At 41.9% G+C, this 17,579-nt stretch overlaps 1 protein-coding gene across 2 annotated transcripts in view; it reads right to left on the bottom strand.

Moving 5' to 3' along the window:
• Window positions 1-1,826: 1,826 nt before the first annotated feature.
• The window catches only part of Otulin (OTU deubiquitinase with linear linkage specificity), a 27,538-nt gene continuing 11,785 nt past the window's right edge, over window positions 1,827-17,579 (bottom strand). For both annotated transcript variants that reach the window (XM_005356662.2, XM_005356661.2), the window contains exons 4-7: window positions 15,016-15,159; window positions 11,487-11,612; window positions 8,761-9,030; window positions 1,827-6,418 (exon numbers count right to left, since the gene is read on the bottom strand). In XM_005356662.2, the coding sequence (XP_005356719.1) occupies window positions 6,224-6,418; window positions 8,761-9,030; window positions 11,487-11,612; window positions 15,016-15,159 (735 nt within the window). In that variant the 3' untranslated portion in view covers window positions 1,827-6,223. The remainder of the gene's footprint in view (window positions 6,419-8,760; window positions 9,031-11,486; window positions 11,613-15,015; window positions 15,160-17,579) is intronic.

Genomic DNA, 17,579 nt, shown 5'->3' on the forward strand with positions numbered 1-17,579 from the left:
AATGGCTTACTGAGAAAAGGTACCAAGCCACGTGGCTAAACATAAATAAGAATTACGGGTTAATTTAAGTTGTAAGAGCTAGTTAATAATAAACCTGAGCCCACAGGCCAGTTTATAATTAATATAAGCCTCTGTGTGTTTATTTGGGACTGAATGGCTGTGGAACCCAGCGGGATGGAAAATTCCATCAACGTTCTAGAACAGTTTTTTTTTAATATTTATTTATTTATTATGTATACAATATTCTGTCTGTGTATATGCCTGCTGGCCAGAAGAGGGCACCAGACCCCATTACAGATGGTTGTGAGCCACCATGTGGTTGCTGGGAATTGAACTCAGGACCTTTGGTAGAGCAGGCAATGCTTTTAACCTCTGAGCCATCTCTCCAGCCCCTCTAGAACAGTTTTTCTCCAGCCCACGTGTCCTCAGGACCAGAATGTTACCACCTGGTATTTTGAGTCCTCCACCCTACACAACCATTAGTGGCACACGCGCACACTCACTCACACACACACACTCACACACACACACACTGCTTTACATCACATACTACAGAGAAAGTTCTGGAATCTATTAGACTGACGAGTATGTTTTTCTGGACTGGCCCTTCTCCTCCAGGCATTGGGTATCTATCTACGAAGCTTGAACAGACACTTCCTGTCCATGTGGGCACAAAATACCACAATAGAATCCATGGAGATGGTACCTTCATGTCAGTGCGCTGTCCAGCCTGGTGGGGCCAAGCATGATGGGCTAAGCAGCAACAGTGTTCATTAGCTCAGAGCTGGCCATGTCAATAACAAGGCTAGTTGGAGACAAAGGGGTATCTTCAGGCTGTTCCATGTCAGACTTCGGGATTGTCACTGGATTCTGAGCTTACAAGGAGGAAGTGTTAGCACATCAAGGCAGCTGTCAATGAAAAGCTCTGAACTGGGGAAAAGGTGGAGAACAGAGGGTCCCTGAATATACCCCAAGAGCAGAGAATGTGAGCTAAGCCTTGGCAGGGCCCAGGGGGGTGAGGCTGGCTTAGGGCAGTACTAGTCCTAAGATCTTAGCTCTGCCTCTTGCCTCCTTCCTCAGATTCAACTTTAGAGGGCCCCAACTGTCAACAATGAGTTGTAGCACTGACTTATTTAAGACAGAAAGGGTTTCTGTCATTCTTTTTTGTTTTGATTTCTGTTAGTGACACAACAGTGCTCTCTGAGGACTACGAAACCTATTAGTGCCCTGACTAAGCGAGAGCTCTGTTCCCCCATTTCCATTCCCTTTTTCTGTGACAGTCCCCACATGAGCTCTTGCTATCCCACTTACAGGTGCATTTTCAGCAACTAGAATGGTCAGCACAGATGAAAGGAGCTCTGTGCACAGTAGCCTTTGCCCAGCAAACAGGTGACAAGGACGATTTATTGTTGGAGACCTGTTTTGCAGGCTGTGGGCATCTTTCTCCACCACCACCTCAGACAGGTTGTGCACAGTTAAGAAAGACTTAGGGAGGATTGGTAACTTACCCAAGTCATGCTCATCTTACTTAGAGTAGGCAGTGGAACTGTTGTTCGGCCCAGATCCACAGCCAAACTGCATACCTTCAGACACTGTGCTGATCACGGAATATCTTCTACCTTTAGCACTGCCTAATAACAAACACCAAATCTTGTTTTACTTTATGTGCTTTGGTGTTTTGCCATGGTATCAGGCCCCCTGGAACAGGAGTTACAGAACATTATGAGCTGCTATGTGGATGCTGGGAATTAAACCAGAATACTCTGGAAGAGCAGCCGGTACTCTTAACTGCTGAGCCATCTCTCCAGCTCCCCACACACCAAATCTTAATTCCTCTGCCCACAAAGGCGGTCAGCTGTCAGAGCTGACTTCAGCACAGGTCCCAGTCTGCCACGGTCCTTAAAAGCAGATACTTAACCACAGCACCAGAACAGGCTTCAGAGTTTACTAAGTTTATTTTGAGTTGAGTTGTTCTCACAATCCTTGGCATCTGAGTGTATTAAAGGAATCAAAAGCAAAGACCGAGAGGAAGCTCAATCTTGAACAGTGAAGACAAGAGACACTACAAACGACAGGAAACTTCCACCCCATGGGCCAGGCACCTGAGATCAGTCCACAGCTTAGGAGGATGGCTTTTAGGGCAGTGGACGACTGACCAGCATTGCCATGCCAGAGTGCAAAGAGCAGACTTTGCTAATCAAGGTGACAAGAACACAGCAAGTTTCATAAGTGTGTCTCATGATGATCCCCAGAGAAAACCATGTCCTCCCCACAGGCAGAATCTCCGAGTGGGCTGCCAACCTCCTCGAGCTGCTACAATACAGGGAACAAAGCCAGAGTCCTTTCACAGACAGAATGGAAATGAAAGGGCATTCATTACTCACGTTCATCTGGGCTACTCTGAAGTCACAGCACTACAGTGGCTGCTGCGTTCTCGTAAGGGCTACCATATTTTTGGCACCATTTATGTTGTTGTAGATCAAGGCAATTTTCAATAGATAAATGAAAACTAAAATTAATCACAAATTTATTTTGAGGTTTAAAATTAAGACTGAAGCACTGGTTACTGGAGAATGATGACCGAGGCTATCTACATGCTGTGCTCCATGTCCCTTTCTTGTACTGATTATGTGTTACTGACCTGGGGAAAGCAGCCAAGGGTACAGAAGCAGTTGACCCTGGTGCTATCCATGGCATGAATGTCCTCACTCACACCTTTATTCAAGGGCTGCATGGCTAAGCACCAGATCCCCTATCCTCTGAAGAGATGATCTTAAAAGAAAGGACTTAAATTTGGGGAGGAGTCAATAGAATATATTTATTCATTAACTCTTCAAATTTATTCAGAGTTTTATTCTCTTATAATTTAAGCATAGTCTGTTGGACATCCACTGCTTTTGTTTTTATACAGTGTGGCAGTTACTGTTAATTGCCAACTTAACAGAATCTAGACTTCCATGGGTCTAGATGAACCTCTTGGGCATGCCTGCAGATGACCACAACCGCCTTCACTGAGGTGAGAGCATCCATTCACCTTGGTGACACCATGCCCTGGCTAGCACCGTGGACTACATAAATGCAGAAAGGAACTGGGCAGCAGCATGCATTCACTGCTTTGGGTTCCTGCCTGGGCATGTCATGTGACTAGCTATTTCAAGGTCCTGCCACCTGACTTCCCTGTCATGATGGACCCTTGAACAGTGAGCTAAAATAAAGTCAGAGCTTTTTATTAGAGCAACAAGTCTTTTGAAACTAAGACCTGCATCGTTTTAAAGTGCATTCTGAAGCCAGTTCGTCCTTCAGCTCCCCTCTTAGTTCCTCAGACCTTCCTAAAACTGTAAATTGACATTGCTCTCCACCTTTGCCAAACTGGGCTCTGGCGTTTCTCTCAGATGAAAAGCACAACTGAAGGCTTTCTACTTCTAGTACCGTCATTGCTTTTTTAAGGAACATCAGAGCTTAACGCAAAGCTGTCTGTTTTATGAGCATTGAGGACCGACAAGCAAGAGTCCTCAATGGTTTATGCTCCAGCTTTCAGCAAGGAACACCTGCAAAGTAATGCTAAGAAAAAAAGATAAGAAACTGATCAAACTAAATTTTTATATCAAAGGAAGACATGGCAGGAAGTGTATTGTCAGCCCTGCTCATACAGTCACCATCAGAGGTTCATCGTGGGTAATACATCACCTCAAAAAACATCTAGAAGACCTTCACAAAACCAAGACCACTGTTTCTTAGGTAAAGAGCACATGTAGGTGAAAAGGAGGGGACAGGAAGAACAGCACAGAGCCACTTCAACACATAAGACCTCACAAAAGTACTACTATGGTGGCAATCCCTACATTCATAGCTCTCAGGAGTTGAAAACCTGAGAATGATTATGTCTCAGAAAGTCAAAATCAACCAAATAAATTAACAACAAAACAAAAAAACATGGATGTTCTTCCAACAGAAGTTTTATCAATTCATATGGTATGCAATTTTCCTTAGTAAGTCCTAAAATTGGAAGGAAAAAAAATACACAAAAGGACATGCAATGTCATTTTTCTTCAAGAAAAAGCTCATCAGACACGACTGAATATTCTGTAGTATAATCAATGAGTTGGCAGCTAGTCAGGAAAACAGGATGAAGCCTCCTCTATGCAATGAGAATATTTCCTTATGCATACAGGAGGAAATGCAACTATCTCATATCCAACTCACTAGAGGCACTAATGCTGCCACCATGACCACATGCATGACTCAACCAACAGGTGTTGCACATCCACAACCAACACAGGTGAGCAAGAAAATCTGAAAACATTCTGAAAAGGCAACATTAACTTCATGGGACATAATATAGGGAAACTGTATCTAACAATATCACAAACAAAAAGGAAGTATCAAATATAAAGAGGTTTCCCAGAAGTCCAGTTCAAGCTCACTAAGATTAGCTTGTCTTTAAAATGAAGGTAAGCATGAGTATTACCAAGAGCACTGCTAAAATTCAATAGTGACTAAGCCCCATGGACAGTTTCGAGGTCTCCAAACAGCACAAATGGCTCCTACTAGGAATTATCTAAGCATCAAGTTCTGGTTTCAAAACTCTTCAAACACGAATGGCAGGCATTTCCTACTATTTAATTACAAACAAAATAAAGTGTCAAAGTCAAGAGTAAGCCGTTGTTATTACTTTAACTTGGATGCTAGGTACCTCCCTCTCTCAAGGGTACCATAGCATTTCACAGTGAAAACACAGACTCCCTACCATAGTTACACACAGCACAGCACTGAACAGTTAACCAAAGGTTGTGATTTTACTCACGAGGGAACAGAAGAAATACTACTGAATGATTTGTATATCCTGAGTTTTCCTACCTAAGACAATATTTTTTAAGACTTAATTTTTAATTAAATGACAATTTATATTTTAAAGGGTTATCCTGCCTCCCAAAACAAGGTGCTCATCATCTGTATGAATTGGATTAAATTAAAGGTTTTAACTATGAAAAAATAAATTCAACTCATCAAGATAACAGCACCAACGAATGCTGAACCAACTGGGGTGCTGCACATGGAATCCTAAAGAGGGGTGTGTCTGGTCGCCATGAACAAAGACCATGGGCTATGGCCCTCAAGGGAAACAAAGGACCCAAGGTACCCCATGCTTAGCAGGTCTCCAAGTCAGGGCCATGGCTTGTGCCATGCACACAGACCTATCATAGCTAGGGCCATGGCTTGTGCCATGCACACAGACCTATCATAGCTAGCACTCATAGCTAGCACGGTTGCCTCCCTCTAGCTGCCCAAGCAGCTATGCACTTTTGCATTGCTTACCACATGCTTCTGCTTTACTTGCCTATCAGACATCCTGGATAGTTGGCTGTCTCTCATCCTGTCACATATGGGTTTGGCAGTTCGTGAGGTCTTCAAGAGCATGAAAGGGGCAAAGGAGAACACGTCAACTCCAGAGACAGTTTTCATTTCCACTTCTGTAAACAGGTTCTGAGGGTAGAATCGTGACCATTGGAACTTATCGTAATCCACAACCCCAACACTAGGGCACATGTGCCAACAGGATCTCTCAATACCAGGGCACCAAGCCTCAGAAATCAGTGTCTAGACTCCTCCCTGTGCTCTCCTGTATCTTTTCCAGGCTTCAAAAAAATCTACTCTGGGACCCAATTCTTAATCCTCTAAGAGACAATCTACTTAAAATAGTATTAACTGGGATATAAATATAAATTCACTGGTCATCCCTCCAAAAGCAGGTGAAGCTAACAAAACATACTGTAACTATCCACTCCAGGATATTACCACTTAAGCATATCGCATAGGAAGGCCACTAATGGGACCCATCACCACCAACTCCAACAGAATAAAAGTCAAAAACAAAACTGTCTTAAAAAGTAACACCAGTTTACCATCAGAACTTTCATTGGACATGTTTCTTTGCAAACAATTTCCTCTGACACAAAAACATCTGCTGTACTGAGAAGTTGTTTGTACCTCCCAAAGGCACATGCTGAAGCCCGCAGTGAGACACACTGTGTAACAGATAAAACAATGACTTGGCTACTTCTTGTTATCAACAGTTAGTCTTCAGAGCATCACAGTTCCCGTTGGTTCCAGGGGCCCAAGGGTTCTCCCGGATTGTCCCTGGAGAGCTGCAGCCCCGAGGCCCCAGAGAAGGAGCTGCGGGTGCACCTGTGCTGCCTCTCACAGCTGTCCACATGGGTGTCTCTCACAGACTTGTCTCCTCACACACTCTGACAGGGATGTTATAGTGCCGATCATCCTCAGCTATGAGGGTCACCACTGGCCAGTCCTTGGGGGGGTCAGTGGGATAGACTGTGATGAACTCCTCGGTGTTATACTTGGACAACCGGTACACCCGGATGGTGTGGCGAACAGCATATGCAAGAAGGAACATTTCAACCTGGGAAAGAAAAGCAAGTGAGTGTTCTGAGGGGAGCCACAGATGGGGCCTGACACCAAGCTGTACCCATTATCCCAGACAATGAGAGGCATTGGCTTCACTGCAACCTTCCTCCTCCCTTCTGAACCTAGTCAAGGGAGGGGCTATAAAGAATGGAGTGCATTATCTGGTAAGGAACTTATACTTGGAATATATTAAGAATGCTCCCAAATCAACGATTAATAAAATAATTTAAAACTGAATGAAGGACTTGGAAGGCATTTCTGCAAAGAAGATACATGAATGGCCAATAACCACATTAAATCATAAGCCCTTAGAGAAAAGCAAACCAAAGCCATAAGGAGACAGTACTTTATACCCATGAAAACTTAAATATAATCAAAAAGACAGATGACTGCTCCATGAATAGTGTTTTCTTTGGGAGTGATAAACACATATGGGGACTGAAAATGTACTGTCAATTAATCAGACATTAAATGGTTAATTTATATTCTGTGAACTTCATCTCAATTTTTAAAAGGCAGTGAAATCATAAGATATAGAAAAATGGAACACAAACTGCTGCTGGGATGTAAAACAGGGCAGGTGCTTCTCTTTTTCTTCTTTAGCAATGCTAGGGATCAAAGTCAGGGCCCCATGCATGATACGCAAGTGTTCTGGGCCCCATGCATGGTACGCAAGTGTTCTGGGCCCCATGCATGGTATGCAGGTGTTCTGGGCCCCGTGCATGGTATGCAGGTGTTCTGGGCCCCATGCATGGTATGCAGGTGTTCTGGGCCTCATGCATGGTATGCAAGTGTTCTAGCACTAAGCGACATTTCTTAAAATGTCACAACATTACCATCTGCCCACAGCAACTCTGCTCTTGGACATATACCCAAGAAAAACACATGTATACACACATACAGTCAATAAATATTCACAGCAATTAGAAGTAGCTGATGAATGAGTAAAATATGATATTGCCATACAATGTCCTATTATCTGGTTATTAGAAGGAATAAAGTACCAATGCATTCTAAAACATGATGCATCTTAAGACATGCTAAATGAAAAACCCAGTCACAAAAATATCACATAGTGTATGACTCTACTGCTAAGAACATCCAGAATAAGCAGCTCTATAGCCAGAAAGAAGATTATGACTACTTAAGGTTGGAGGAAAAGAAGCCTGAATAGGTTTTGGGTTTCTTTATGAAGCTTCAACATGGCCCGAGATTAGACTCCACTGCTGGTTAGAATGTTTTAAAAGGAAGAATTAATGGTGCTTAAGTTATATTTCAAAAGGGACAATTTTTAAAGAGGATGCAGCATTGTAGCAGAGCTTGCTGGGTCTTTGAAAGGACTAACTTAAGCCTAGCATGTAGACCAAGTCCTACTGGAGTGTTTGCCACACACAGTCTTTGCTACAGTTCAGGGGCATTCTGAGCACAAACAGCTATTTTAAGTAATCATAAATATTGCTGGCCTAGCAATAACCAGTCTTTTACTCTTTCTTACTCCTTAAGCAAAACAACAGAGTAGGTTTCATAGATGTCTACCTGCCAGAAAGACTCAGAGAAACTCAACTTGACTATTTCTGGAAGCATCAGTCCTGATACTTTGGTCTTTTCAGGAAAAATCATGCACAGGAGTCCAAGAAAGGTAGCAAGTTAAATTCAGCCTTAGTGTTACTTTAGTGGTTAGCTAATTGCGCGCACACACACACACACATGCATACACAGTATTAATATTTTTTAGAGAAATGACATAAAAAGCAAAACACGATAAGGTGACTTGACTTTTGGCTTAGAGAAGCTGCACAATACTCTAAAATTTAGCTTCTAAAGAAGACCAGAGCTGAGAGGCTAGGCTTTTCTGGTACAGCAGCAGCAGCCAAGACTAAAGAAGCACCTCAGATGGCTCTACCTGGTGCTTTATGAAGTATTTTAGCCTGCCAGAGTCAAGAGAACTACATCACTTTGCAGAAGCAATCCTAGGACTGTGTAAGGGTCAGGACTAACCTCATTTCCCTCCCCTTGAGTAAGGAATGTATTTAGTGACTAGCTTCTAATAAACAGAATGTGGGATAAGTGAGACTGTATCATCCTAGCCCTACAGAGAAGGGCCCATATGGTGAGGAATACTCCTTCTGGCTACCAATGAAGAACTGAGGTTTCCTGCCAAAAGTCATGCATGTAAGACATGCAAGTAAAATGTCCAACCCCAATCGAGACTGAAGCCTATAGCTCACGAGATGCTGGACCAGAAGCACCTAGGTAAGCTGGTTCCTGAAATGACCTACAAACTGTGAGATCCCATTTGGTGCTAACAAAGAAAATACTCTCAAAGGCACAACTCACCTGCTCAAGGCCACCAGTGTGTCCCACCTGGTTTAGGTGGTTCCTTAGTAGCTGTCCAGGGTCACTTGATGTGTCTCGAGCAAATAAGAGCACAGAAAAAAACGGGACTTCCTTTCCCTTCTCTTTATCATCATAGAGTTCGATGGCTCTGTTTAGCATTAGGAATTTCACAGCTTCATAGAGGCTGTACTCCTCGTCTTCATTTGTGAACAGTTCATCACAAGCTACCTGCCGTGCTTCAGCAGTCTTCATTTCTGCCAGACGCGCCCACTACAATAAACGAAGTTGTCACAATTAGAGTTTTGTTCTGAAAATCCCTGGCATACTTCTGTACCATGAGTAATGCTTTTCAAAAGTAGGGGACCATAAGACATATATATGCCAATGTGACGAGGTTCAAGTTCTCACTTCTCACAAGGGTATTCAGGCGATATGAGCCCCTTAGCTTCTCCCCTTGTAAATGTGAAACAGAAGTGCAACCCAGTACGAGGAAGCATGGGATGTGAGGTGGAAGTGTGAACTCCACTAACTTCCCAAGCAACAAGAACAACACAACAATCAGAGGTGTCTGGAAGAACAGTGTGTGAGAGTGATGAAGACAGCTATGGCTTTTACACCTGGAAGGGGTTTCAGAACTTTACCCCCAGAAATACCACGTAAGTCTCTGACATGGAAGACTACAAGGAAGACTGTGGGATCTCCTGAATACTGGTTTATTAAACTTACCCCTATAATGTCTTAAAAATATACATGGGTGTCTAATGAATAAGTCCAATCAGAAATTCTTGATTCTTAATTAAAAATAAAAGTTTTCAGATAATAGGCAAACTCTTAAAATGAACAAGAAAACATTGTAAATATGTGTATTGCTAAGATACCATGAAAGAAAAAGATGTCACTACAAATACCAGTCTTTATGAATAAACATTAATTAGCACTGCTTTCAAACACCAATCCAGACTTTAAACCTGAGAGAAATGTTAATGGCCATGACCATTTGGAACCCTCTGATCTTCACAGCTGGAATACATTGTCCACATCTCCCACTTTCTAGAAGTAGACCACGCTTCTGGCTAGGAGCAAGATTCTAGAGTCAGAAAGTCATGATATAATTAAGATTGGCTTTGCAGGGTGGCTTTATCGACTTCCAGGCTGTGGATCCTCATCTTTAGAACAGGATGACCACAGCCATCTGACCTTTTGGTAGTAAAGGTAGAGCATCTCAAGTAACTTTTAGTGCCAAGTATGACAAAAAGAAGTGTAACAGTTGCTGGCACAGATTATTAAAGAGCAATTTTAATGTTACTGAAAATTGGGATCACATACACATTTCCCCAAAGAAGGGTCTAGTTACAGTCAACATATACAATAAAACAAAACTAACAGTTTCACCATACCCTAAAAAACATGATTCACCAAAAAAAAAAAAAAAAAAAAAAAGATTTGCAACGTCTAGCTAAGCTGACAACAAACTTTCCTCCGTCACAGTGCTGCAGTCTGCCCTCACCACTCCCCTATGACAGCAGCTGAGTAAGTAGGTGCAGGCTCCTAGCCCCTAAACACTGCACACTACACTCTAATAGACAAGAATAACCATGCTCTTATAGTGCACTCCACCACAGAAAGGTAGAACTATATACACCAGAGCAGGGGAAGTAAGTGTACCAAGTCCATACAACTCTTGGGATGGTTTCAAAAGACAATTCACTAAACTGATTTACCAAAAAAAGAGTTTTAGTCTAGCACTTGGGAGGCAAAGTCAGGCAGATCTCTACGAGTCAAGCCTAACCTGGTCTACAAGAGCTAGTTCCAGGACAGTGAGGACTGTTACACAGAGAAACCTTGTCTCAAAATACAAAAGCAAACAAAAAAAAACAAAAAAGACTTTTAAACATATATGGGCAGACTCCTAAAATAACTGGAAAGAACTTCATGAACACACAGTGGCCACTGAGAACAGGAATGCACGCCAAAGGGGGGTGTCATGCTCACAATCACTAACTCCAGTTTGAGAAATCCAACATCCTCTTCTGGTCGTCATGGGTACCCATATGCACACACAGTCACATAAAATAAATCATCAAAGAAAGAAATATAGGCTAAATGATAACCCTGAAACTTAAAAAACATGACTTAGAATAAAAATTATATTTATTAAGGTTTCTTCTGAAGAAAATTAAGTGTTATCTGACATACTTGTATACAGTACCACCTCTAAGAATACAAAATGTTGGTGCTTCTCATTTTACCAAAGACTTTATGGAAAGAATTTATGCTCTTTCAAAGTTTTCTTTTTCAATGTGCATGCAAGTGTGTGTGTGCACATGTGTAAGGGTACAAATGTGTGTGCATGCACGTGGAGATTAGGGTCTCTCACTGACTCAATGGTCAGTGAGCTTCAGGGTCCTCCTGTGCCCTACTCTACAATGCTGAGATTACAACCATGTGCCACCCTACCAGGCCTTCGTATGTGACTTCTGAGGACCAAACTCAGTTTCTGGTCATGCATTTTACTGATCACACGATTCCCTCAACCCCAAATTATTTTGTCTGAAACCAGTAAATTCTGGCTTCTAAAGAGAATCAAGAGCCAAAATGAACCTTCTTTCTTTATAAACTTAAAAAAGAACTATGAATAAATAAATAAATAAGCCTAGAGCATAGAATCTTCTGGGGAACAAGAGGAAGCTTTACACGCATCCGAGACAGAATCACACGGGTCAGACCTTCGTCCTCAGCAGGGCAAGGGACTCCGTAATTTTTTCAACCAGGTCCTCATTCTTCCCATCAAACTTCAGTCCAAGTTTCCATTGCTTGATCCAGCTATACTTGTTTATCAGCTTTTCTGGTAACTGGAATATCAAGAAACAGAGATAAACAGATGTCAGCGTTGCAAGACATCTATGATGCAACCTGAAAGGGAGACAGCACAAAGCCTTTATACAAAACCCACCTTAATTTCCAGAATTAATTCCTGCAATTATCATATGGATTCAGGATGGAGAATCTGAACCCGGAAGTCACAAAATCAGCAAGTATTGCCATGCGGATGGCTGCTAGACTGAATGCTTTTGATTCAGATCGACAGGAGTGCAGCCTGCAGGACACCACCCACAGGACATAACAGGCAAACAGGAAGCTAAACTAAGGAAGTCCCCATACTGGGTCTTCACAATAGCCACCTTGGCAGGCAGCCTTACCGCTCATCAGTTCTCAGTGAGGTAACTGTGAGCACAGAGGCCTATGGTCAAGTCAAAGCCTGTCCCCGGTGAGACAGCAAAGCCTAATTTCTAATACTAAAACCACAAGATCTGTCTGTTAAGCAATGTTAACACACATTTAATCAACACCAAAATACGGAAAAGGTGAGTGAGATTCAGCAGCAATGGCGGTAAGGGAGCTGTACCTTCCCTACTTATTGACAGAAGGACAAGTACTATTGTGGTCCTCACTGTTTGTTCTTGTTCCTGGACTATTTCATTTTTCCCTGCACATCAATAGAATTTGAACTCTGAAAGTCACAATTTGATCAATGAGATCATGGGACACTATATTTTCCCAACAGTCCTGGGTGTGTCAGAATGAAAACCATAGACTTGGGCTGGGTATGGGCATGTCACTGCACTGCTAAGACTTCACCTCTGTGGTCCAGTGAGATGGCTCAACAGGAGAGGCAGGCATACATGTGCACACACAAATGCAATTCAAATTTTATAAGTACAGAGAAAGTGAGATTTTACCCCTGGAGTAAAGGAAAAAGAATCGCATCCCCAAGGTCTTATGTGGGACTTGTTTAACAGTAATAAACAGCTTAAATGAGACGTGTGTTCAGTGCCACTGGGACCTAAGACTCACAGACTCATGGACAGTAATTCTGATTGTGCTTTCTCAGTCTGGCACAATCGTGTGCAACCAAGATGGTTTTGTCTCTATAAAAATGAAAGCCACAGTAGCAGTGCTCTGCATCACCCAGTCACTATCATCTCATCATAAGGACCACTCAGAATTTAACATGCCCTCAAGTGGCAATAAAGTGAAATTACAACTCAGCTCCAACAACTACAATCAGACAAAAAATACCTGTTCCAAAGATGTATGAGGTGGAAAAGGAGATGAAGGGCAGCCCAGAGCAGCTAAGAATGCTGTACCATGGGCGGTCATCTAAAGTGCAGGAACAACAATCAGCTCAGTTACCTTTGGGGGAAAACAGCTAATTTCCTCACTTCAGTCACTCACCAGTCAATCTGCCAATCAAATGTTAACCAAGTCCAGGTGTACACTTCCTGATGCAGGAATCTTGGAGAAAAGTCCACAAAACAGAACAGAAAAGAAACTAGCAGGTTAGCAGGCCAACAAGACAGTTCAACGGGGAAAAAAGCTCTGGCCATATAAACCTGCTGTCCTGAGTTCAATCTCAGGAACACAAGTAAATGTAGAAGGTGAGCAAATCCACAAAGTTGTCGTCTGATCCCCATACACTCACAATGTGTATGGAAGCTTGCACGCATGTGTGCACACACACAGACATACTTTCTAAGGAACTATATTATGAAAGAACAATGGAGTTGGATTTATTTATTAGGAAGAATTAAATATAACTTGAAATGCTTTCATGAATCACAACTGGGTTCCACATAAATCACCATTCCTTTCTAGTAAGCACACAGGTCTGCCTTCTGTTTGAGTAGGAGATGCAAGAAACAGACTGGCCAAATGGTGGCGCACATCTTTAATCCCAGCAGAGACAGTCGGAGTTTGAGGCCAATCTAGCCAACAAAGTAAGTTCCAGGACAGCCAGGGCTACACGGAGATTCTGTCTCAAAGAATCAAAGAAAGAAAGAAAAAGACACTGACACAAGAGATGATGACAGTAAGAGTTTAAGAATCACTCGGTTGCTTAAGCACAACACGGCCTGTTTTCTCTAACAAATAACTATAGTCTTGATAACACGACAACTGCAAGTGTCAAAAGCATCATCCCAAAATGAAAGACTTTAGTGTCTTTCTCAAGCAAATGATGTCACAGGTTTCACCCATTCAGACATCTTTAAAATACAGTATACTTAAAAACTAAAAAGCTTTGTCCACCCTTAATCTCCAGGTTGGGACCTGACCTGCTTCAAATGTGGCATTTAGGACGTTATGTGCAACAGAAGCTCTTAGAAAGTATAAAAACTTAGATTCAGTGTCAAATAAGCCCAGAAATCTAAAAAGTCCCACAGAGGTAAAGGGATTTAATAATTTTCAAAGTACTCTTTTGTTTTTAAAAGTACTGTGGGCAAAGTCTCTCCTCTTGGAATAATACCATTCTAAGAAGAAGGCATCTATATCTACTACGTTACAGAACACACTCATTCCATTCACTGGTTGTGTTGAAAGCACACAGTCCATACCTGTGTAAGAAGCCCAGTGTGACAGAACAAGTCAGCCCGCACATATTCACTCATCCACTACACCGGCAGTTTAACTGTTACTCCTAGGAAATCCTCACTGGTAAGGGCTAGAGCACACAGAAGTGACATCTTTGCCATGTTCTAATCAGCTAGGCCTGCTGGCTCACACCTGTCACACCACAGGCAAGAAACTGAAGCAGAAGGGTTACAAGTTTGAGGCCAGCCTGGGCTACAGAGTTAAAACTATGTCCACCCCCACACTCTAAAAAGTCTTCATCTCACATGTAAAGAAAACCCAGCAAAGCCATGTGAACTAGTGCCAGGATTTACAGAATCCTTTTATAATGCACCGCACAAAATGTCGGCATGTGCCCTTCTCTGTATCAGGACACCTGGAGGCACAGATCCCAAGGACTCTCTACCCCATAGCAGATTTAAAGCACTAAAGACAACCAGCCCAGGAAATGTCTCTCTACATCAACACCAACATTTCACCTTGGAAAGAGGATTCGTTTTTGATTTGCGTCTAAAACCCTGGCTGGACCCCAATAATCAATTATACACCCTACTTCACAGAAATAAGAAAATAAAGTCAAGTTGTTTCTATGTGCTTTTTGATGAATTCTAAACATCTGGACTCTAATTCAGCTTAATTGTATTAAGTTTCATCATTTTTCTCTTCTGGAAAACACTGGTTATTTCTGGTCAATTTTTCATATATAAAATCATCTTAAATGTGCAAAATTGAACAAGTCTGAAATCACGCTATATATTACACCATCACACAGGATGAGCAGAAAAGAGATGTCTTCTCACAAGAACTTCCTGAAACGTGGGGATTCAGATCCATGCAGCAACGTACCAGCATGAGGTCCGGGTTCTGCAGCCAGAGGGGCAGTTCTGTGAGCTGGCTCATGGCCTGGAACAGCGTGGCCCTCAGCGCACAGTAATTATCACCACGAACTCGCCTTATAGATGTGAACTTCTGAGAAACTTCCTCGTAGCCCTTGGGAGAAAACATCAAAGAGTTCAGATGGTGATTCCTAGCTTAAGAGAGCAAGGAAAGTTCCATTCCTACAGAAAAAAAAAAAAAAAAAAAAAAAAAAACTGTCCTAAATCATTGGGAAGTGGGAAACAATAGCTCAGCCTTTCTTGTTAGACATTCAAATCTCTAATTATAATTCCATTTATTTAAAAATATTGATGCTGTATGAAATCTCAGCATCTATAACAGTGGTTCTTAACCTTCCTAATGCTGTGACCCTTTAATACAGTTCCTCATGTTGTGGTGACCCAAACCATAAAACTCTTTGTTGTTGCTTTATAACTATAATTTTGCTATTTTTATGACTCGTGATGTAAATATCTGGTATGCAGGATATCTGATATGGCACCCCAAAGGGGTTGTGACCCACAGGCTAAGAACCGCTGATCTATATCAAATGCAACAGAGCCGACATACAAACTAATCATCCAGCTCTAGCCACTCTCCAAGCCCTCCCTAAGCAACTGAGGGAGCACTAGTCATTCGCTGGTGACACTCAGAAAGGTTTCATCTGTGGTTAATTAATTCCAAATGCTTTAATAAAGAGAACAGGAAAAGGAGGACAGGCATGCACTATTTCTATCTCCAGATTTAAAAATAAACAAAACACTGAGTTTCGTGTGTATGTGTGTGTGTGTACATAGAGGCATATGTCACTTAGTGATGGTAATACATTTTGAGAATAAGTCGCTAGGCAATGTCACCACTGGGACACAGAGTGCCCTTGCACAAACCTAGCTGGTATATCCTACTATATACTTGGGCTGGATAGGCTCTTACTGAGTATTAGCAGGGCAATTGGGCTAACAAGACACAATGAAAAAAAGAGATTAAAGTCAAGCAATACAGTCAAGAGATACAGTGAACATGAGATGTATAAAGTTGTTGCTGGCCATCAGGGCATACTGTTCTACACAGAAGAGTGACACAGTCAGCTAACAAGTGCTGTGACTGCATGACGGCGGTCCAGGCTTGTTTAAAACAGCATCGTGACAAACTCGGCAGTAATGCACCACAATCTGACACCACAGCTACATCATCGGGTGACAGAAAAGGTTCAGATCCACGGCATCTTACAGGTCTGAACCTGCACATAGTCATTTCAGAGATGGATCTAACTCCTTTAAAAAATTAATCTGGATTTATAAACACTTCCAAAAGAGTATGCAAAACTAAATACAAGTAATTAGGCAAATAGGGACTAACATAAAGTCAAGAATTGAAGTTAGTAGGCACTGATGACGGCCACCTTCCACCACCACTCTCAGAGCAGCACCTCTATGTGGGTGCTTTGATTGGATTACTGACTGACTGGTCACATCTTTCCCCAAAACCAACCCCAGAGAGGAATGATTCTCCCATACGTTTTCAATATGTATATATGGGTAACATGAGTATCTTTAGTACTGAAGTTTAACATGCCAATGGTTAAAACAGATCTTTGGAAAGATTGCGGCAACAGAATAAATTACTAGTCAGTGAAGGCATTTCTGGGCAGGTGAGAAAATAGACTCATGGTCCAACTCAGTTTTCTGGGCAAGCTGGGAACCTGAATATCTGATAGCACCTTCAGCAGGCACTAAAGTTCAGTTCATATAGCCTAGGATGCAGATTTACAAGAATTAGGGCTGAGACTGGCATATTCTCTCAGATTTCCAAGAGATAAAAAGCATTTGGGGACCTGAGGAGAACCCTAAAAGATGAATAATATTTTCTTAAAAAAAAAAAAAAGCTATGAGAGAAACTAAATTTTGAAAAAGTTAAAACCCTAAGCAAAAAAATTACAGACTATTTTTCTACCAAATATGATTTTATCAAATATGGGCTAGAGAAATGATTCAGTGTTTAAGAGCACTAGCTTCTCTTCCAGAGGACCTGGGTTCAAACTTAAGCACCCATGTGGCAGCTCACGATCATCAGGTAACTAAAGTCCCAGAGTCTCTCTGGCCTCTGAAGTCATTGCACACATCTAGTATAGACAAACATGGTAGCAAAACACCCATACACATAAATATAAATAATAAAAAAATCAAAAAGATTGGTAAGTATTTCCAAAACACAAGAAGTATGTTAAAATTCAAAATGCAAATAATCCAAGAAAAAAAAGTAACAAAAGATAGAACCTTAAGTACTAGGTAGGAGTCTGGCCTGCTTGTTCTGTAGCTCAAGAATGGTCTAACAGAGGCAGTTTCACATGCTTTACCCTCCGAATAAGCAATGCTGAATGCAGATACACACATCTATAGGTAGAGCCCAGAGGGTACGCTGCAATTCCTCTACCACACCGGTCTTGGAAACTCTGTTAGTGTTGCCAGTCTATGCAGTGGATCTAAGTGAAGGTAGTTAGTGTTGCCAGTCTATGCAGTGGATCTAAGTGAAGG

Source organism: Microtus ochrogaster, chromosome 19 (assembly GCF_000317375.1).
Source record: "Microtus ochrogaster isolate Prairie Vole_2 chromosome 19, MicOch1.0, whole genome shotgun sequence".
Lineage (NCBI taxonomy): Eukaryota > Metazoa > Chordata > Mammalia > Rodentia > Cricetidae > Microtus > Microtus ochrogaster.